This window comes from Ochotona princeps, chromosome 20 (assembly GCF_030435755.1).
Source record: "Ochotona princeps isolate mOchPri1 chromosome 20, mOchPri1.hap1, whole genome shotgun sequence".
Lineage (NCBI taxonomy): Eukaryota > Metazoa > Chordata > Mammalia > Lagomorpha > Ochotonidae > Ochotona > Ochotona princeps.
Window position 1 is genome coordinate 33,963,291 of NC_080851.1, and position 21,546 is coordinate 33,984,836.

A 21,546-nucleotide genomic window follows, 5' to 3' on the forward strand; every position below is an offset into this window, starting at 1 on the left:
GAAATCTCATATAAGCTAAAATTTTGAATGGTTGAATGCTAGCTGAAAGCATTGACAGAAGATGACTGTTATCCTGTTGATGCGATTGTAGATGAAATGCAGGAAAGTAGGAAAGGTAACACCAAAGGTGTGATTTTGTTATGTTTCCTCCATTAATTTTAAGGGAGTGTAATGCTGCCTTCTGAGGTGGTACGTGTTCACATCACTGACCACATAGGTAAAAGCACTTGGAGAAGAGAATCCAGATAGACATAACTTTGTGGTTATCGGTGGCATCACAAACTTCTGTTTTAAAGAAATGAATCCCTTGTTGACATCCTTTTATCTCAGTCTGTCATTTCAGATCCCTTTTCATTTCATGTTGTCTTTTTCGTTTTTATTCTTCATCTTCCTCCTTTTTGTGTCTTTTGTTTCTCTTCATTTTGTTTTAAACGGTTAGTCTATGCTGACTGTGACCCATATGCTGTGGCAGGCGTTTGTAATGATCATGGCAAGACCTATGCCTTGTACGCTATCACCGTGCATCGGCGCAGTCTCAACAGTGAGGAGATGTGGAAGACCTATCGTCGCTACAGTGACTTCCATGACTTCCACATGAGGATCACTGAGCAGGTAATGATGCCTTTAAAGCAGGTTCACTTCCTGTTGCTTCTTGACTCAGTTTTGGTTCAAATTGTTTTCAGGACTCTCAGAGCTCAGATATTATCCAAAGCTAATGACATAAGGTAAGTTCAGTATGTTTTGTACAAATGTTAGAGTCATTTGAGTATTTAATTGATCAATATACTGTTGAAAACATTGACTAATTGTAACTACTCGGGGCTACTGACAAAATGTCCATAATGTACCTTGGGAATTTTAAATGTGTATTGTAATTTCAAGAGAGTTTGTTTTGCCAAGATATTTGATCTTGGTTGGAAGTAAGGACAGGAATCTCCATACTGTAGGTATTTTATTTCCCAATTCATTACTTATTTTTTAATTTATTTGAGAGGTAGAGGTGCAGAGAGAGATAAAACAGAGATCTTCTGATAATTGGTTCACTCCTCAATGTCTGAAACAGCCAGAGCTGGGCCAGGCTAGTCAGACTCCTGAATACAGTCCTAGTCTTCCTCGTGGCTGGCAGAGACCTAAGGATGTGAGCCTTACCTGTTGCCTTCCAGAGTGCATTAGCAGGAAGCTAGAATTAGAAGTGAGGTGGGACTTAGGACAGTCACTGTGGCGTGGCATGCAGCTCTTCTAAAGTGATGAACTGCTGAACCAGTTGCCTGTGTCAGATATAGTTTACGATAAATGGCAGCCTCAACCAGCAGTGTTACAGTTAAGTCTTTGATCTACACTTTAGTTATTTTGAATCACTAATTTAAAATAAATGTAGTATTAACTAAATAATGTAAGTAATAGTAAATATATCTTTCTAAATACATCCCTCGTTTTGTACAAGTAACCATATGGACTTTTACAGTCTTTAAATATATCCCCCTTGTTTTACACAAATAACTGTAAGGACTTTTTTTTTTTTAAGATTTATTCATTTTTTTATTACAGCCAGATATACACAGAGGAGGAGAGACAGAGGAAGATCTTCCATCCGATGATTCACTCCCCAAGTGAGCCGCAACGGGCCGGTGCGCGCCGATCCGATGCCGGGAACCTGGAACCTCTTCCGGGTCTCCCACACGGGTGCAGGGTCCCAATGCATTGGGCCGTCCTCTCCTGCTTTCCCAGGCCACAAGCAGGGAGCTGGATGGGAATTGGAGCTGCTGGGATTAGAACCGGCGCCCATATGGGATCCCGGCGAGGACTTTAGCCGGGCCCAACTGTAAGGACTTTTACAGTCTTATTAAATATTTTCTCTCTGTGGTCTGATGGATAAAGCTACTACCGGCAATGCCAGCATCCCATGTGGGCACCAGTTCAAGTCTTGGCCCCTTGACTTTGAAGCCAGCCCTCTGCTGATGCACCTAGAAAGCAGGAGATGGCCCAGATCCTTAGGCCTGGAACCTACTTGGGAGACCAGGAAGAGAGACCAGAAATTTTTAAATTATATGTGTGTGTGTGTGTGTGTGTGTGTGTGTATATATATATATATATATATATATATATATATATATATATATATGTATGTATATTTCTTCCTTAACAAAGAAAAAGATAAAACATTGCTGGATCATTTGTATTAGATCTGTGAAATTTATTTCTTTTTCTTTTTTTTAATTTTATACTACAATTCCATTGGCTCTGGAAGTTCTCCTACCCAAAAACCTCACTGCTTTCCCTTTTGTTATTATAATAGTATAGTCCTTCATAAATGGTCACAAGTCTACCGTTCTGCTATTTAACTATATCCAAACAATGTAGGTATAAAGAAGAGTCAGGCATCCTGTTTCAAGACATATTCAGTAGTTTCATTGGGAATCCACTTTTGATTTGGAAGTAGAGATGCATACTGCATTGCATCTTCACAGCTGCTTATGATAGTTTCTATTACACATTAACTATACATCCCCTTGAATGAAATTCCAGAAAACAAAATTAATATCAGGAAGAAAACTAGAAAATTTACACCATGAAGTAGCATACTGCTGAACAGCCAATATTTTGCTGAAGAAATGACAGTCAAAAACCTTCCTGAAGGAAACGATGACCTATGTACTACTCAAGATATTAATAAGGAAAAAAAACTTTTTTTGAAGAAATGAATTTTAAAAAAATATCAGAACTCATGAGATGTAACAAAAACAGTATTTTTAATTATTTATAGTAGCTCCCCTCCATTGTCTCCTGTCTTTGTAGTAAAATAATATTTAGTTCTTAAAGGTTTTTGATATATTAAAGGCTTTTAAGTACATAACTGATAATAATACAGTAAAAATAATAAACCAACCTGATTAAATGACATTGTGCTGGTCCTGGCGGCGTGGCCTAGCAGCTAAAGTCCTCGCCTTGAAGGCCCTGGGATCCCATATGGGCACAGGTTCTAATCCCGGCAGCTCCACTTCCCATCCAGCTCCCTGCTTGTGGCCTGGAAAAGCAGTTGAGGATGGCCCAATGCTTTGGGACCCTGCACCCGCGTGGGAGACCCGGAAGAGGTTCCTGGTCCCGGCATCGGATTGGCGCGCACCGGCCTGTTGCGGCTCACTTGGGGAGTGAAACATCGGATGGAAGATCTTCCTCTCTGTCTCTCCTCCTCTCTGTATATCCGGCTTTCCAATAATAATAAAATCTTTAAAAATAAATAAATAAATGACATTGTGCTACTGTAAAAATCAGAAAATTATTCTCTGTTAAGATAGTGAGAAACCTTACTGCCTTTACTCTCCGTAAAATATTTTTGTGGGAAGTGAGCTCTAATAGTACGAAAGTAATTAAAAGCATGATTTGTATCGATTTCTGAGATTCATATTAAGAAGACTTGAATTGCATTAATAAGGAAATTAATAACTATGGAGACTTCTAGTGTTGAATGTATCTTTGCTTCATGTTTAGCTTGATTTGTTTGCCAAGGTGAAAGATTTCTTCACCTGCATTGAGTCATTGCTTAAATTTTTCAGATTTAATATTTGATATTGTTTTAAAGATAGGTAGTTTATATGAGTATATGTTTCTTTCTGTGTTTAAACTTGTAATAGCCTTACTTTTAAACTAATAGGAAATTTGTTCAATTTGAAAGTTGCTTCCTGTGAGTAGCTAGTGCTAACCAAGCTGGTGGCCAGGCACTCTGACTGGATGAGTCACTTTGCCCTCACGCTGCTCGGATGGCTGATAGGACTAACAGCCAGGACCCAGCAAAGCATGGGAGATTATTACCATGGACCCATATGTGGAGTTAGACATAGAGCATTAGCGTTCCTTGTGTTAGTGGTTTTACAGAGATAAAATACATTTACTGATGGGTCTTAATTTTATAATGTAATTTGAATTTCTTTCATCTGACCAATGTGGAAGAAGTATTAGTGTTTATTATATTTGTATGTAGAGTTGTACAGTATTGCTGTTATTTGTATTCTGAAATTTGCCTTTTGCCCTTCAGTGATCACATAATAAATTTGAAGTTACTGATATTAAAATGTTTTAACTAATTTTTATTGAGCCGGAAACCCAAGCTTGATTACTAAACACTTGGTTAATACTTTATTTACAAAGCAAAAGCTTGTGAAGGAAAAATTTCCTGAAAATCATTTATTAGGAAAAATTTGAGCAATATTAAATGAGATAGCATGGAGCTGCAAGTGACCCATCTTCAACTGTTATTTATTTGGAAGTCAGGGTTATGTAGAGAGGGATGGCTCCCCAGGGGCTTCGTTCAGGTCTCTGGCTGTAGTTATAGGGTCCCAGGGACTTAGACTTTCTTCTGCTGCTTTCCCAGGTGCTCCCACAGGAAGCTGGATCAACCATAGTGTGTGACATTGAACCTGTGCCCATGTGGTTTGCTGGCAGTGCAGGCAGCAACTCCGTGTGCTATGCTACAATGCTGGTCTTCCCTAAAACTGTGTTCTAGAAAATGACATATAAAAGTTATGTTTTAGACAGATCTGGATAATTTTGTATCTGCTATTGATTAGTATAATAAAAATACATTAGAACATTATGCTCTTGACAGTGTTTGATGTGTAGAGAAACTCACTTGGAAATTTTGTTTCATATACTAATTTAAGAAAGACTGTTGAATTTATTCTGTTTTCAGTTTGAAAATCTGTCAAGCATATTGAAGCTTCCTGGCAAAAAAACTTTTAATAATATGGATAGAGATTTTTTAGAAAAGAGAAAAAAGGATCTAAATGCATATTTGCAGGTAAGTCACTTTTCTTAGCGGTAAATTTTTGTTTAATATAGCATGCTGTTATAGTAGATTGCCTTGTTAGAGTGTATTTTTACTCCAACGGTGAAATAGCAATAACACTTAACATGATTTCCAGTATAATGTGATCTGTTTAGTAATTTGTAAACACTACATGAGTGTAGATGAACTTGCAAACCTACATTTATCTGTCCCAGTGACTGTAAAGTCTGGGTAATTTAGTTTAGACTAAATGTGTTAAATTTAGTCTAGAGTTTAACACATGTGTCCAGGTCTGTGGACAGCCGCTCTTTATGGTGTGTCGAAAGCTAGTGGATCTTTATTCCCAGACAGGTGTGTGGAGATGCCTTCCATAACCCAGACCGATTCTAATGTTTCTAAAATGAGACTAAGACAAGAGCGAGATAGGTCTGAGATTCTGTGTGTAATGTGTGACATCCAGGACACAGCAAGGAGTCATTGAGAACTTCATAGATTTATTAATGGCCTTGTTTGTCTATGAAATTTTTAAGAATAAAAATACTATGTATTAACATTTTACGAGGTTAAGTTATTAGCATTAGGTGATTTCCAGCAGCCTACCCACGTACGCCTACCCTCTTCTTTTCCTGGCAGTTACTGTTAACCCCCGAGATGATGAAAGCATCCCCAGCGTTGGCACACTGTGTGTGTGATTTCCTGGAGAACAAAGCCTACAGCAAAGGGAAAGGGGACTTTGCTCGCAAGGTAAGCTGGCTGCTGCCTGGGGTTTCCTTTGGAGGCTGTTGTCCCACTGGGTTTTGAATTAAAGGAAAATAAATTTCAACTTGAGTGTATGACTTAAAACTAGAGGAGTTTATTAAGCGCTCCTTTCCATCTTCTGATGCTAAGTATGCACTGCATGTTAGCTTCTGCCTTATCAAGCAGAGGCTACCAGGAAAGAAATAAAAGAAGCATCAAGAAAAGTTTGCCTAATAGACAAGTGGCATACTTGTCATTATCTTGAGAAGGAAATATTTCTTACTGGGAGAAAATATTTCTTGGAGTATGATTGGGGAAAATGTTAAATGGAATGTTGCTGTAAAAGCGTTTATTCCTCGGGAGTGAAATGCTTATGATTTACAGTGGGACAAGACCTGTACTTCGGGACCCAGTGCGGTTGCCCAGTGGCTAAAGTCCTAGCCTACATGGGCATGGGTTCGTGTCCTGGTGGCCCCACTTCCCATCTAGCTCCCTGCTTGTGGCCTGGGAAAGCAGTTAAGGACAGCCCAAGGCCTTGGGACCCTGCTCCCACCTGGGAGACCCAGAAGAAGCTCCTGGCTTCAGATCGGCTCAGCTCTGGCCATAATGGCCATTGGGGGTTTGAATTGGTACAGAAGATCTTTTTCTTTGTCTCTCCTCCTCTCTATATATCTGACTTTCTAATTAAAAAATTTAAAAAGACCTGTATTTGGAATAAAATGCTAGGTTAAGACAGTAAAGGCCAAATGTTCAAAGTGCACAGGAAATGTACAATTTGGAACCTGGCAGCTTTGCATTCAGATCGCTGCTCTGCTGTTTACTGGCTACATGTATGTGGTCATGTTACTTAGCCTCTTGTGCTTTTCATTTTGCTCAATAAATGAGGAATTTAATCCTTTGAGAGCATTGAATGAGCCCTGTGAGAGGTTCTGTTATAGTTCCTGACCCGTGATCGTCCTCTGACTAAATTTGCTGTTAGTAGTGGAGCAGTTAGAGTGGCAAGGGCAGCTGCAGCAATTGTGGAAGGAGGAAGTTTTCATATCACTTCTGCACTGCATTTGCAGGTTTTCTTTCATAATCCTTCTATTATTTCCAAATGGAAATTAAAGACTCCCCCATTATGCCATCTCCCTCCCAAAATGACGTTAAAGAAATGGATGAGAGATAAGTAAAAACAAGTTGTTGTTATGTGTAATGAATTTATAAGATTGCATTCTGTGGGTCCACACCTTATGTTAGCATCCTTGGTTCAAGTCCAGGCCACTTGAAATTCTGATCCAGCTTCCCACAATTGGGCCTGGGAGGAAGCACTTGATGAACTATTTACTTGTGTCCCTATTACCTACCTATAAGATGTGGATCTTCTTGTTTTGAACTACCCCAACTCAGAGTAAACTCAGTAAGAATAGACCATTATTATGCATAATAAATTCATAGGACTACACTTCGGATGTCCACGCCCCATATTAGGGTTACTGGTCACGTCCCAGATACGCCATACTTCGCAGCCCAGCTGCACGCTGTTACACAGAAGTTCACGCTCACCCTGTGGATCTGCACAGTCTTTACCACTTTGCCCCTAAGTAAAACACATTGTTGAAAAAAGATTTGCTTATATATTTGAAATGTAGGGTTACATAGAGAGAAGAGACAAATCTTCTATCTGTTGTTGACTCCTTAAGAGGCCACAATGTGCAGGCTGGGCCAGGCCAAAGCCAAAAATCTGGAACTCCATCCTGGTCTCCCACATTAGCAGAAGGAGCCAAAGCAATTGGCCCGTGTTCTGTTGATTTTGGAGACACGTTAGCAGAGAGCTGGTTCAGAAGTAGCTGGAACACAAGTCAGTATCTACATGCCATGCTGGCATTGCAGGTAATGTCCCACTACACCATGATACTGGCCTGTAAATAAATTGTTTTTACAAGAATTAATGCAGTTTGGGGTTGGCACCATGTTGTTATGCTGAGCCTCTGCCTGCAGTTCCAGTATCACATATGGGCACCAGTTGTGTTCTGGCTACTCTGTTTCCGGTCCAGCTCCATGCTCATGGCCTCGGAAGGCGGGGGGGATGGTTTAGGTCTTTGGGCCCCTCTGTCATTGTGGGACACCTGGAGAAAAGCTCCTGGCTGCTGGCTTCGGGTTGACTTAGCTGTGGCTGTTGCAACCGGTGTGGAGTGAACCAGCAGATTGAAGACCCTTGTTTCTGTCTTTCCTTCTTTCTGCGATTCTGCTTTCTACATGATATGCAAATAAATAAGTACAGTTTTTAGAAATATTTCATGAAAAATTAATCGCATTTTCCATGAACTATGTAAGTTCTGTGATAGTTTTTGCATTCTACCTTAGTAAAGTGTATATAATTTACATGTCTGATTTGTAACTTACTTTTTCCTGCTGTCTGAATTACCTCAACAGATTGTAATTGAGTATAAATGTTATTTTTAGAAATTAATCCTGGGGAGCAAATCTTCAGCCTAGTGGTCCAGGTGTCAAGTGAGGCTTCTGCAGTCTGCTTTGTCCCTGGTTTATTTCTTAGCTCTGATCCTTGTATCCAGCTGTTAGTGACTGTAGAAAGTTGTAGTGTTTATTCAGGTAACTGGCTTCCTGGCTCCCTTGTGGAGACCTGGATTGAATCTGGGTACCAGCTCTGCACCCACCCTTTCCCAGCCTGACCTAGCCCAGCCTAATACAGCCCAGCCCAAACTGTTGGCATCTGAAAAGAGAAACAGCATTTGGGGACTGTGTGCGTGCGTGCCTGTGTGTGTCTCAAATAAATATTAAATGTGTGATTGGTTAGTCCAGCTTTCTGTTTTCTTGCTGTTGTCTTTTTGATATCTACCCGAAAGATCTGATTGTTCCTGAGATTGTAACAGATGGATGGTTAATTCTGTTTGTATCATTTTGTTCTGGAATATTTTTCTTTAATAAGAAGGCAACCAGAAAGTTTATTTCTTTTCTACAAACAGCCTCATCAGGCAAAATCATCCATTATATTAAGTACGTGAAGAGTGGTTTTTAATAGACACTGAAGGTAGTAGTTTAAAATACAATGTAATATGGAATGGAGAATTATTTTATGTTCTACAAGTTGCGTTCTGTTTTCCCAGCCTTCTGAATTGAATAGCAAATCTGATGCGACAAAGTCACAGTATAATGTTCTTTCCCTTTAGATGGATACTTTTGTAAATCCTCTTCGCAATTCTATGAGGAACGTTTCAAATGCTGTTAAATCTCTTCCTGATAGCCTGGCAGAAGGAATGACTAAAATGTCAGACAACATGGGCAGAATGTCAGAAAGATTAGGTCAAGACATAAAGCAATCGTTTTTCAAGGTAAGACATTGCCAGCAACGTCCAAGGCAACTGAGATGCCCCGAGGGCAGTTCTGCCTGGATGTAGGCCTTATGTCCTCTCACAGGACATAAGGATAGACAAATTGAATACATTTGTATCTGAAGCATACACTATGATGTCCATGGTAGAGTTTAACACAAATATATAGAATTGGTAAGGTTAATAGTTTGTGGTGCTTTATTTCATTTTAAAATTCTGTAATGCTGTTCCATAGGAAACAAGTGCTGTTTGCAAACAAGTTGCATTCTCTCAACCATAGAATTCAGTCGTCTTCTGTTGCTGACATCTTGTAGGACTTTGTATAAAACTTACTAAACTCTTCCAGACTTTTTATCCTCCCCTGTAACCTGAAGGAATTGAAATAGGGGACCTCGATGGTCCTTCTTGGGCTGACCGTTGGTCTTCAGTTAACAGTGGTCTCTGTCCTTCTTTCCCTGTAACATTACTAAAAATTGGTTACCAGTTGCTTAACATCTGTTAACATCCTGTCAGGAGAGCTCTTTATGGCAAAGCAAGAAAGAGTGTCATTCTGCCTCCTGGAGACTGTGCTAGGTGATCTTCGAAGCATTTAAAACATCCTAGCTTCAAGTTCTTCTAAAAGTTCAAGTTCCATTAAGTCACCTCGCTTTCCACCTTAAAAGCCAGCCTGATAATTTTTTAAAGGAAAAAAATTAGGTAATGAAATAATCCACCCTTTTATAATTGATTTCAAAATATAGATTATTGAACTTTGCATATATAGTGCTTCAAAAATAAAATTAAATGCTCACTTTGATTTTATTGCTGTGTTGCTTTCTTTATTTACATGAGTTGGTTTTTTTTGTTTTTTCTTTGTGGGTGTTAGGTCCCTCCTTTAATCCCAAAGGCTGATTCTGATCCTGAGCACTGTCGAGTCTCGGCTCAACTGGATGACAATGTGAGTGCTTTTACTTGTTCAGGACATAGTGTCAGTTTATAATCACAACCTTCACCCTTCGCTAAGGGAAGAAATCAGCAGGTAGTAAGTAGGAAATCCACTGCTCCTTGAGAGGATAGACAAGGTCTGCTGACAGTAACCAGGTCTCACAATGCCCATGTGGTTCGTGTGTGTTACATTACCATAAATCAGGGAAAATACAGTACTTGCCATTGGGACTGCTTTACTTTGCTAAACATAACCGTCTCCAAGGACATCCATTTTTGTTGCTAAAGGGCTTTTTTGGGGTTACTTCTAAGCAGTGTTGTGTCATATCATGTACGTCACTGTTTCTTTATCCAGTCATCAGTTGATAGGCATGTGGTTTGATTAGCCATTCTGTGGTTATGTTTCCCATGACTTCACTTTCTCTGATAATAATGACATGTTGGACACCAATTTGAGTTTCTTGTCCAAACCTTCTGTCTATTTTTCTGTTGGCTTGGCTGTGTTTTTCTTTTTGATGTGCTCAGAATGCTTTGTGAGGGGTCTTCATAAAGCTTGAGGAATGTGCATATCATTAAAAAAATTATGCATAGGCAGCACAGTAGCCTCGTGGCTGAAGTCCTTCCTTACCTTGCACGCACTGGGATCCCATATGGGTGCCGGTTCTAATCCTGCCAGCCCTGCTTCCCATCCAGCTCCCTGCTTGTGTCCTGGGAAAGCAAACGAGGATGTCCCAAAGCTTTGGGTCCCTGCACCTGTGTGGGAGACCTCGAAGAGGTTCCGGGCTCCTGGCTTCGGATTGGCACAGCTCTGGCAGTTGCGGCTGCTTAGGGAGTGAATCATCAGACGGAAGAGCCTTTAAAAAAAAAAAAAAGCATGCGTGGTTTTCAAAATTTTTGCATCAAAATCAAATTGTCTTTTTGAAGGACTCATAGTGTGAATGTGAGTTCTTTGTTTAGTGTGTTGGGAATATTTCCTGCCTTCCGTTGCCTTGTTTATATACTCCCTGTGTCTACTGCAAGGTTACATGATACTGCCCTGTGACTTTTTAAAAAATAATAGCCTTTTGTCTTGCCATACCACTTTTTAGATTTATAGTTCATCTGCAGTTGGTTTTTGTATATAGAATGATGTAGGAGTCCAAACATCATTTACTAAATACACCTGCCTTCCCAGTAGTGTTAGCTAGGAGCTGGGTCTAAGCGGGGCTGAGTCAGGCCTGACTCCATTGCTGCAGATGCAGGAGGTGTGTCACAGGTGTGTCACAGATGTGCACAGGGCCTCGCCTGCGGCCCCTGCTGAGAACCTGGCAGCTCCTTCGCAAACCAAAAACGAAGACACTTTGAGATTTTTTTTTTTATTATAATCTTGAAGTTTTTTTCAACTTGGTAGGTCATAAAATTGTGTGTTCCATCAAAATGACTCTTAGAAGTGTTTGTTTTTGAATTTTAGAATGAAATACCAAATTTTGAAGGCCATAATGTAATCTGTTTATTTGACTTAGAAATAAATAGTGGCAAATATTTATCAGATGTCACCGTACATTCTAAGTATATAACTTAAACTTCCTCTTATTTATTTCCATATTTTGTCAGGTGGATGACAACATTCCACTTAGGGTGATGTTACTTCTCATGGATGAAGTATTTGACTTAAAAGAGAGAAACCAGTGGTTGCGAAGGAATATCAAAAACCTGCTTCAACAGCTTATCAGAGCCACATATGGTGATACCATTAATAGGTACTTAACCCCCACTCCCCCACTAGAATCTGATCTTTCTTAACCTTTAGCCCTTTGCTTCTGGAAGTGAATTGCTCAACTTATATAGTGGAGTTTGTGCTTTTCTGGGCCATTTAAGATTATGAAAGCATTCCACAGCTCTCAGAGATCATTCATATCCCAGTCAAGCTGCCTGTTCCGTGGAACTCAGGTTTGTTTTATTCATCTTCTAAAATTGTAAGATTTATCATTTAAATGTCTTTTCTTTCAGGAAAATAGTTGACCATGTTGACTGGATGACCTCACCTGAGCAAGTTGCTGACTCAGTAAAGCGTTTCAGGTATGACTCCCTCAGACACAGTCCCTTCGTGGGGTGGTACAGGGCTTGTCATGGGGATCGTTACCTGCCTTCTGTTACTTTGTTTTTCCCGGCCAGATCATTGGCTCAGTCATCATTGGTAAGCAAAAAGAAATGTAATAATTCTAGTAATGGTTTGTCTCTGGGACCTATTAGTGAGAATCCAAAATAGGAAAAGTGTAAAAAAAAGATAATTAGGCCTCGTTGCATGTAACAAATATGTCTTTAAGATGACTGAAAGATTAGAAGCTGCATAATTGTAGTGTTGGGGATTAGTTTTTTCCATCATATTTGCTAGCCTTGATTTTAAATGAAGGCTGTTTGAAAAACATGTGTCTGATTGTGGTCTGATTTTCTGTTAAGCATTTAACCCTCTGAGAGGAATACAGCTTAAGCGAAGCTGGCACACTATTTCATGGGCTGTTTCTTTTTTTTTTTAAAGATTTATTTTTTTATTTTTATTACAAGGTCAGATATACTGAGAGGAGGAAAGACAGAGAGGAAGTGGAGCTGCCGGGATTAGAACCAGCAGCCATATGGGATCAAGGCGAGGACCTTAGCCACTAGGCCACGCTGCCAAGCCCTTCATGGGCTGTTTCTGCAGAAATACACTGAGCCCCCTGCCCCCTGTGCCTTACATTTTGTCAGTCTCTGCAGAGTGAGAGATGAGATGCAGTCTTCAGGAAAGCACAGAAATATAACCCTCTTCTCTAAAAGTGATAAGCAATTGCATAGAAACTCATGGCAGTGTGCACCTTGAAGGGAAGGAAAGAACGCAGGGCGGGCATTGTCTGTCATGGACATTCGGTGCTTGCCAGCATGCCAAGCTCTTACTTCATCTTTCCTGATTTCCATCCTGCTTTACAAGGTCTGTATTTTTGTTTCTCTTTGGTTATGAGGACTGGAGGAAAGACCGAAACCTTTAAGTGAAAAGTAGGAGACCTGGTCTTTCTAACTTGAAACTAAGTTTCTCCCCTTTATTCTGCAAGTTGAATGGCCTGCCTGGCACATACTGGAGCTGTCATTCTCAGTCTTGGATATACTTTTGGAGCACTCAGAAAGCTTTGAGAAATCCTGATGCTTGGATCCGTTCTCCAGGGAGTCTCTCTTAGTTAGTCATGGGGATAGACTGGACAGTAAGCTCCCCAGTATTTCTCATGAAAGTTAAGAGTGGTTGCTGTAGGGAGTCTCTCTCCCTCAAAATCATATCCAGATGGAACCTTAGTTGTTATGTTCAGTGGCTGTCATTGGGTCAAGAATTAAGGGAATCAAATACACTTAAAGTCAAGGAGAATGAGTTGTTTCGTGTATGAAAGTACTATTGCATCCAATTGAGGCATCAAGTCGTGGTTGAGTTTCGTGTTGTCTTCGTTATAAGGGAGATTAGTTATTAGACTTTAAATTAAGCAAATTCAAGATTTAATGAAGTTGAATTTGGGTGAAGCATGTAGTCAGTATGTACCCTTGTTAACGGTTAAGTGGCTGTGATGTGGTTGTCCACACAGCTCTTTTTGCTTTCTTGTTTAGAGTTCGGGAACTAATCTGAGGCAGAATTTGTTATGTATGTCCTTTTATGGCTAAATTGAAACCTGCATGAAGTTGATGCTTTTTGTACATCTTTGTGCCTTTATAACATTGCGGAAACTTTTCCTCTTTTTGTTCCCATTTGTGTTTTCTGTAAGAATTTGTAATATTATTTTGTATCATTAGAAATTAAAATGTTTACAAAATTTATTTAATCTTCTTAAATAGAGATGCGTTTTGGCCAAATGGCATCTTAGCAGAGGCTCTTCCATGCAGAGATAAAGCTATTCGAATGAGAACACGAGTAGCAGGAAAAACGAAATTACTTGCAATTATGCCAGGTGAGTAAAGAAATTTGATAAAAATCTCACCAATTGGTAGTTGGAATTTTGGGCAGTGATTATGCTTGTTTAGCTTTCTTTTGTGTGCTACCTACCATGTATTGCGTATAGCAGGCTCTGTACCTGGTCATTTCTTACATGGTCTTAGTTAATCCACGTCATGGTTTTGTGAAGGTAGGTCGTGGTATCCACACAGCTTTAACATGGGCAGAAGCCACAGCTCTGAGCAGTTAGTCATTTCCTCAAACTTTAGGACAAGTAGTCACATTAGAGTTCTGTCTCAGCTTGTGCTTTTAAGCACTTCACACTGCTTTACCTTGAAGTGTTTGGGGAGTAAAATTCTAAAATAATTGTGTGACACATGAAAGGATTACTCAAAGAATGTAATACATGTTTTGGAAGAACATTTGTTAAGAGAGCAAGTTCAATGAATTTATTTACATAAACATAGCTGATTAATTCAATATTATTAGTCTGTACTAATTAAACAACCCTAGGAAAATATACACAGTGGCGTTTGGCCTAATTTGTTTCTTTAGGATGTGGCATTTTCCCTAACTTGGGTTTTCTTGATTCCTGTTGTAGTCTCTCAGTGAGATACTTTCTGGTAGGTGGAAAATAGTTTTGTGTGATAGAAAGATAGTAGTGGTGGTTGTGTCCCTTGGTTGATGAGTTCTTTTCGCTTGCTTGGGTAGCTTTTCTCCACATAGCAGTTATGCACAAATAGAATTGACAAGACATACTTACAAATTACCGAGGGTCATATAGTGTTTATTTCTCTCCTGATAATATATTTCTTCCTGTAATTGTTTTCTTATTTGAAAACTATTTTCATTATTCAGTTGTCATAATGTTTTCTGTCAAAATTTTGTTACATGTCACTGCAGATTGCAATGTTACATAAAGCGTGATCTTAGAAATAGTTGCTTAAAAGAATGACTCAGTGGCTTAGGTTATAACTTAATCTACTCTGAAGGAAACCTGGCAGTCCTCTAGCCGGATTCCAGCGGGCAGGGGATTTGCTCTTTATTTAATATTGATTGAATGTGTACCATGTACCAGAGTCCTTGCACATCCTGTTCCTTGGAGTATTCTGTGGAGGACGACGCAGAAACAAATACAGTATGGTTTGTTGGGTAGCAGTAATATGCAGGACGAGGAAACAGGCAAGAGCAGCTGAGCTGTAGCTGCAGTGGGATGGTTAAGGAAGGCCTGACGGAGGTGGAAGAGCGATGTGAGGGGCTGAAGGACATGCGGGTAGATGTGAAATGTAACTTTTTAGCTAATTTAGCTAATTTGCTCTCAATATATTGTGACTCTTGCTAACTGCAGGCATTTTAGAGAATCTGTCTTCTATAAACAGCAAAATAGTGTTTTTGCTTTCGAGGACTTGATTATGAATAAGTAAAATTGGTCATATGTGTGTGTCCTGTACTCGGGGTTCTTTAATGATATCCTGCTGCCTGTGGGAAACTCCAGGCAGCCCCAGCACGCCAACTTTTCATTCGTTTCTCTATTTTCTTGTAGAGCAATCCTGAAATCCAACCAAACTGTCGTGTTCTTATTTATTTTTTAAATTTTTTAATAGAAAGTTTTTTTTAAAGATGTGATAATTTTTATTGGAAAGTTGGATTTACAGAGAGAAGGAGAGACAAAAAAAGACCTGTCTGCTGGTCCACTCCCCAAGTAGCCACTGGGGCCAGAGCTGAGCTGATCTGCAGCCAGGAGCTTCTGCCAGGTCTCATGCAGGTGTAGGATCCCTAGGCTTTGGACCGTTCCCCACTGCGCTCGCAGGCCACAACCAGTTTGCTGGATGAGAAGTGGAGCAGCTGGGACATGAACTGGCACCCATATGGGATCACGGCACTTTGCAGGACAAGGATTTAGCCACGGAGCCATCACACCAGGCCTATCATGTTCCCATTGCTTAAATACACCTTGTTGTTTCTCCACTCACTGGCTTGCTTGTTCTTTGATGTTCTCTCCAAGGGTAGTCATTTGCAAAATAGTGCTGATGAAGCAAAATATGTTTCCATTGTCACTTCCTCAAAGGGAACCTTTCCTTTTTAATCCAGTTAGAATTGTCCACGTTACAGACATCTTTCTGCTTCTTAGTATTCTTTATTAGAAAAAAAAAATCAATTTGCTGGTTCACTCATCAAACACTAACAGTGGCCAGAACTGGGATGATCCAAAGCTGAAACCCAGGAGCTTCTTCCGGGTGTCCACATGAGTGCAGCCGTTCTGGGCCTTGGGCCATCCTATGCTGCTTTCCCAGGCCATTAGGGAGCTGCACTGGAGGTAGGTCAGCCGGGACATGAACCAGGTGAGGTGCTGGTGTGTAAGTGGAGGATTAGCTTGCTACCGCACTGTGCCAGTCTCCACATCTTAGTATCCTTATGACACTGTTATTATATTGCAAGTTTCTTGAGATTATAGATGAGCATTGTTTTGGATTTTTTTTTTTTACTGTATTCCAATAAACTTTATTCTCAGTCATGGATTAATTTCTTTCCATATAATACTTCTCATTGTTATTAGACATAGTAAGAATGTATGATATTTTCGATTGTACGGTTAACTCTCCATAGTATCTAATTAATCCTTACAACCCTGAAGATAAGACTATCAGAAGTACCCATTTAATAGATGGGCAGACAGCTGGAGTAGGTTAGTACCCTTGAGTGCTGAGGAACAGCTCTTGTCTCCCAGAGTCCACTTGTGTAAGTGGCTGGCTGGATGCGTGTGTGCACACCTGCATGAACTCCAGTAACTGTACCCACCACTCACCGGTTGCTCTGCCATGTACGTTGCACACTTGAAGAGTGTTAATTAGACTCGTGTTTCCTTTATTTAGGCAATGAGTTATTTGTGTCATTCCTTTGTTTCTTCAGACGAACTGAAGCACATTATTGGGGCTGAGACGACACGGAAAGGCATTCTTCGTGTTTTTGAAATGTTCCAGCACCACCAGTTAAATCGGAGAATGGTTTATGTCTTCTTGGAAGGCTTTTTAGAAACCTTATTTCCACAGTACAAATTCCGTGAACTTTTCAACAAACTACATTCACGGTCTAAGCAGATGCAGAAATATAAAGAAAAACTACAGACTACTCAAGCGCCTTCTTTACAGAAAAGGTGACACTTCATTCAGTGAAGCTGGTGTTTGTTTTGTCCAGGACTAATGGTATGGACGGATCTTCTGGGGCTTAACTCATACATGGTTGTGTCTGCACCAGTCTTAGTGTTTCAAGGTAGATTATTAATACATCCATGATACTGTGGTTCTTCTCATCCTCATCTATAATCTTGCCACTCCCGAGAGAGGTTTCTGTCCGAAATGATTTGGTGCGAGTTTTGCAACATTGATTGAGAGGATCCTGCCCCCATCTCAAGCAAGAATGATCTCTTCCATTTCAAGCTGGTCAGCGTCCCCCAGCAGCGACAAAGTGCCAGAGTGTGTGTGCGAGCCGAGGAAAGCCCAACACGGAGGTTCACGGATACATTGTCTGCTTAGCAGTTGGAGACTGTGGTGTGTGATGTGGAGGGATTTGCTTTCCTAAGAATTTCGTGGGTCTGTGTCAGCATTTTGATACATGTTGATTAGCCACGCACCGATCTTCAGAAGTGTGACAGAGTGCCATTAAGTGCGGAGTCATCTGATACCTGACTCACAGTTTTGTCACATGAAATAACAGAGTGTAAGATAAAACCAGTCAAAATAGATTTTGATTGACTTATTTGTTGGAATAAGATTTCTGTTTTAATTGACGGTTTTCTGCTTTAAGGGCTCTATTTTGCTCTTATGGTACTCTTTTTTATAATTTATCTTTTGGCATTCCGTGTACAAACAAGAAGCTTGGGGTGGCTGTCACTTCAGTTTAAAATGACTAGCTTTATCCTTAACAAATTACTGATTATCCAGGAGAGGGTAAAATTGTTGCAAGGACTGCCAAATACAATCCGTCCTTCTAAAATATGGAAAAGACAACAGTACTCTACTGAAAGTTATAATCTGAGCATTTTAAACTGTGTGATCCAGACATGCCTTAGATGACTGCAAAAATAGCAAATCAGAGGATTAATGAACTTATTAGTCATGTAAACATATAAATTCTGAATCCTATTATGGTGTACATATATCAAAATAAATAATGAAGACAGAACTCTAATGTTTTTAGAAATATGCTCTTATTTATATTTCGCATAATGTAAGATTCTATTAAATAAAGCTAATAGGTGAAACTCCTTGGTGTATACATTTAAGTCCCTAAAATAGCTTTATACCATCAAAGCAAAATATTTTTTCCAGTTTCGAAGATTCTGCACTTCCTGTAGTTTTCTCATTCTCCATTTTGTCCATCTTGAAAGTCTTCATATCCCATTTATGCAGGATTTCTGCACAATTTTAATGCTTCCATTGATTAGGGGTTTGAATGTGCCACCTCTTTCTGTTTTAAAAACATCGAACACTAAAATCTTAAAATAGTGAAGCTACTTTTCAGACCACTGAGCCAAGATCCTGGTATTCAATGAACGTCTGGGTGCTTAAGGTAAAAAGGGACAGAGTATTGGTATCCCAGTTATTTGGGAGCTTTAAGATTGGAACAAGATGTTTGTGTCTTGTTTTCACATAGATCCTACATTCAAAGTGAATCCTGTTAGCAGAATTAAAGCCTTCCTTTAGAGCTTTATGGTAGTCCTATTTATTGGCAGTGCTGGTGTGCATTTGTGCTGTATGCATATATCTAGCAGGTGTTGCTGTCTGCAGAATTACAGAAATGAGATCCCTTTCAGTGCAGCTTGTGGCTCTGGAGGAAGGAAATAATATTTCTTCTCAGTGTGTCTTCCTGCTCCGGCCCCTCCTCAGGCTTCCGGTGCGGACATGGGAGTCATATCAGTAGGAAGCCACAGCATGGCCGTAAGTACGGTGATTTCTGTAGATGCCCCTGCCCAGTTCAGCATGAAAAAGTTTCAGAGTATTCCAGAAGTCTCATAAGAACCTTGCGTGTCACAGGTGAGAAAACATTTCTGTACCTCATGAGGAACACTGCCGTCAAACCAGGGAAAGAAAGGTCGTGTGAGGTTACATACAGAGTTTGCCCAATGAAGTCCTGCAAGGTAACTGCAGTTATACCAAAAATAATTTGAATACATGGATTTTTTTTAAAAAAGAAATTTTTGTCTAAAAGAGTGTATATTTCAAAAGCAGAAATGGATGTAGCCTGTCCAAATGGCTTCCTGCTTATGCACATGCGTGGTCCCATCTAAGACAGCCATGGTTGTGCTAAAGTTAGAGATGGTCCTGAGTGACTTGGTCAGGAAGTGTGTAAAATAGTTACCCCATGTGTCAGGTTACAGCATACGACGTTTAATAAACTTACTACATTTAGTGCATTAATTGCATACATGAATATAAACAAGAGGCTTCTGGTATTTGATTTTTGAATGTGATTTTAAGTCAGTGGTGCCTTCAGGCAAGAACCTTCAAAAGTAATCATTCTTTGGGTTTTCGGACTCTCCAGGTAACATATATAAACTATTTAGAAACCATCATAGTTTATTCATCCCAAAAATTGATTGTATGATTTAAATATAGCACTTAAATGAGCATTTCCTACAATCAGGATGTTCAGAATAGTTGCTGAAAACAATTGTGCCATTGACCGATGGATGCACTTAGTTAGCCTTAATTTTTTTAAAGAAAACAGTGAAAACTTTCTTGAATATTTCAGTTCACTCATTTTATGTTTGTGCTGCTGGTGTTTGGGGGGGAAAATCAGTAAAGTGCTACCATAAAGTGTACCAATTTTTTTTAAAAGAACAATATAAATTTCACAATCTGAAATTTTAATTTTGTGCAATATTTTCATTTAGTGCATGTGTATTTTGAGTAATTGTAAAATAAATGAATTTTTAATGTTTCGAGATGTAGTTCAAACTGTCTTCTTAACCCAACAACTTACATTCCGTTGTTGCTGCATCCTTTTATTTAGGACTTGTTTTAAAAGTCTTTTTTGTCACTCCTTGTAAAATTCTTTTATTAGTAGTAAATTTTGCTTATAGGAGCTTGGCTCCTGTACTACAAGGGAAATATATAAAGAGCACATTTTAGGATTATAATTGTTAAAAGATCACTTGTGCTTATCATTGTACAGTAAGTGTCAACTGTGTGCCTAATTGTTCTATCAATACTTTCCTTCTTTAACAAAGAAGAAACAATCAGAATGTCGGTTATTTTTATTAAACTAAAAGAGAAGATTAAAATTTTATTTGGTTTGCGTTATGTTACGTCCATTAGAAAATACTAATAAAGTATTAACAAACATTTTTGTTGACTTTATTTAGTAGCAGTTGTATTTGCTGTTCTAGAAAATCTTGTTCAATACTGATTTTAGTATGTGTGTTTCATTGTTTTCATTTTAGAAACTAAGAAATGCAGATTCTGTGATAGATGAAAACCTGAGTGATTTTTTTCACTGATACAGATTTTTCTCTTTGTAGATTATTTCACCACCCCAAGGTTGAGGGAACTTCATATTTCTTTATTAGTATAAAACTTTGCAGGAAGGAAGAGCTATCACTAGTAACTCAGTGATTTTGATTTCACTTTTACGTACTGTTTTTGCTAATATTTTACGCATTCACAATGTTGGCTTCCTCTGGGAACTGGCTATAACCACATTTCAGTCATGTCAGATACGATGAACTGCTGGCCTGCCATTGTATTTATTAAAGCAGTGCTGTAAAATGGTAGTCCCTTAATTTACGTGTTCCTGGGTAAAAGCTTTTTTATGGCCCTTAGGCAGAGTTATGTACATATCATCCATAACCTCAAAATGTTCCTTCCCAATTCAAAAGTTTACTTCATTGCCTCTGAGAAGTTTGTTGAAGATCTGTGTTTTTGCTCACCTGGTTTCCCAAATTCACTGCTTAGCCAATGATCTTTTTTTTTTTTTAATTTTTATTTATTTTTAAAAATTTATTCATTAATCACATTGTATTATGTGACACAGTTTCATAGGTACTGGGATTCTGCCCACCCCTCCCCAAACCCTCCCACCATGGTGGATTCCTCCACCTTGTTGCATAACCACAGCTCAAGTTCAGTTGAGATTCCCTCATTGCAAGCATATGCTAAACATAGAGTCTAGCATCTTATTGTCCAGTCAAGTTCAATGACTTCTTAGGAAGACCCTCTCTGGTTTGAAGGCAGAGCCCACAGAGTATCATCCCGCAATGATCTTGTTTTACAAACAGCCTAAGGATCATGCTTCCAAGAAGCAGTTGGGTAGCAGAACACAGAACGAAATGATGCAGAATCTTCAGTTAGGGACTACAAGTTGGGCAGAAAAGCAATAGGTTGGGACTATGAATTTTTTAAACCTTCAGAAAAAATAATATGAAGAGCTAACATCTGCAATATGAAGAGCTAACAGCTGATTGTATATCAGATATTGTGGAGATGAAATTGACTTTGGGTATGAAAATAATGAACTAAGGGATGGTAGGGATTTTTTCAAGTTGTTTGAAAGGCACAGCTCTAGAGGAGGATGGAAGAGAGGTGTTCCACCTACTTGTTTGCTCCCCAAGTGACCACAAAGGCCATTGCTGGTCCATGCTAAAGCCAGGAGCTGGAAACTATGCCGACCTCCCGTGTGGCTGCAAGAGGCATGTGCCGCTGCTTTCCCAGCTATACTTGCAGACTCAAAAGCAGGGTAACCAGGACTTGAACTGACATTCAGATATTGACTTAACCTGAGGTACTGCAGTGCTGACCTTTGGGATGTGTTTCTTGAACACTGGGAAAACTTGCCAAAGATTTTGC

The 21,546-nt window shown here is 39.4% G+C and overlaps 1 protein-coding gene across 6 annotated transcripts in view; it reads left to right on the forward strand.

Moving 5' to 3' along the window:
* The window catches only part of SNX13 (sorting nexin 13), a 106,494-nt gene extending 86,438 nt beyond the window's left edge, over positions 1-20,056 (forward strand). For 4 of the 6 annotated variants that reach the window (XM_036493665.2, XM_058678321.1, XM_058678323.1 and 1 more), the window contains 9 exons: positions 440-612; positions 4,688-4,795; positions 5,417-5,527; positions 8,692-8,853; positions 9,719-9,790; positions 11,371-11,516; positions 11,767-11,835; positions 13,606-13,718; positions 16,613-20,056. In XM_036493665.2, the coding sequence (XP_036349558.2) occupies positions 440-612; positions 4,688-4,795; positions 5,417-5,527; positions 8,692-8,853; positions 9,719-9,790; positions 11,371-11,516; positions 11,767-11,835; positions 13,606-13,718; positions 16,613-16,860 (1,202 nt within the window). In that variant the 3' untranslated portion in view covers positions 16,861-20,056. Of the gene's footprint in view, positions 1-439; positions 613-4,687; positions 4,796-5,416; positions 5,528-8,691; positions 8,854-9,718; positions 9,791-11,370; positions 11,517-11,766; positions 11,836-13,605; positions 13,719-16,575 lie in introns of all 6 variants that reach the window. The other 2 variants (XM_058678320.1, XM_004582465.4) reach the window with 2 other exon arrangements.
* The last annotated feature ends 1,490 nt before the right edge of the window (positions 20,057-21,546 follow it).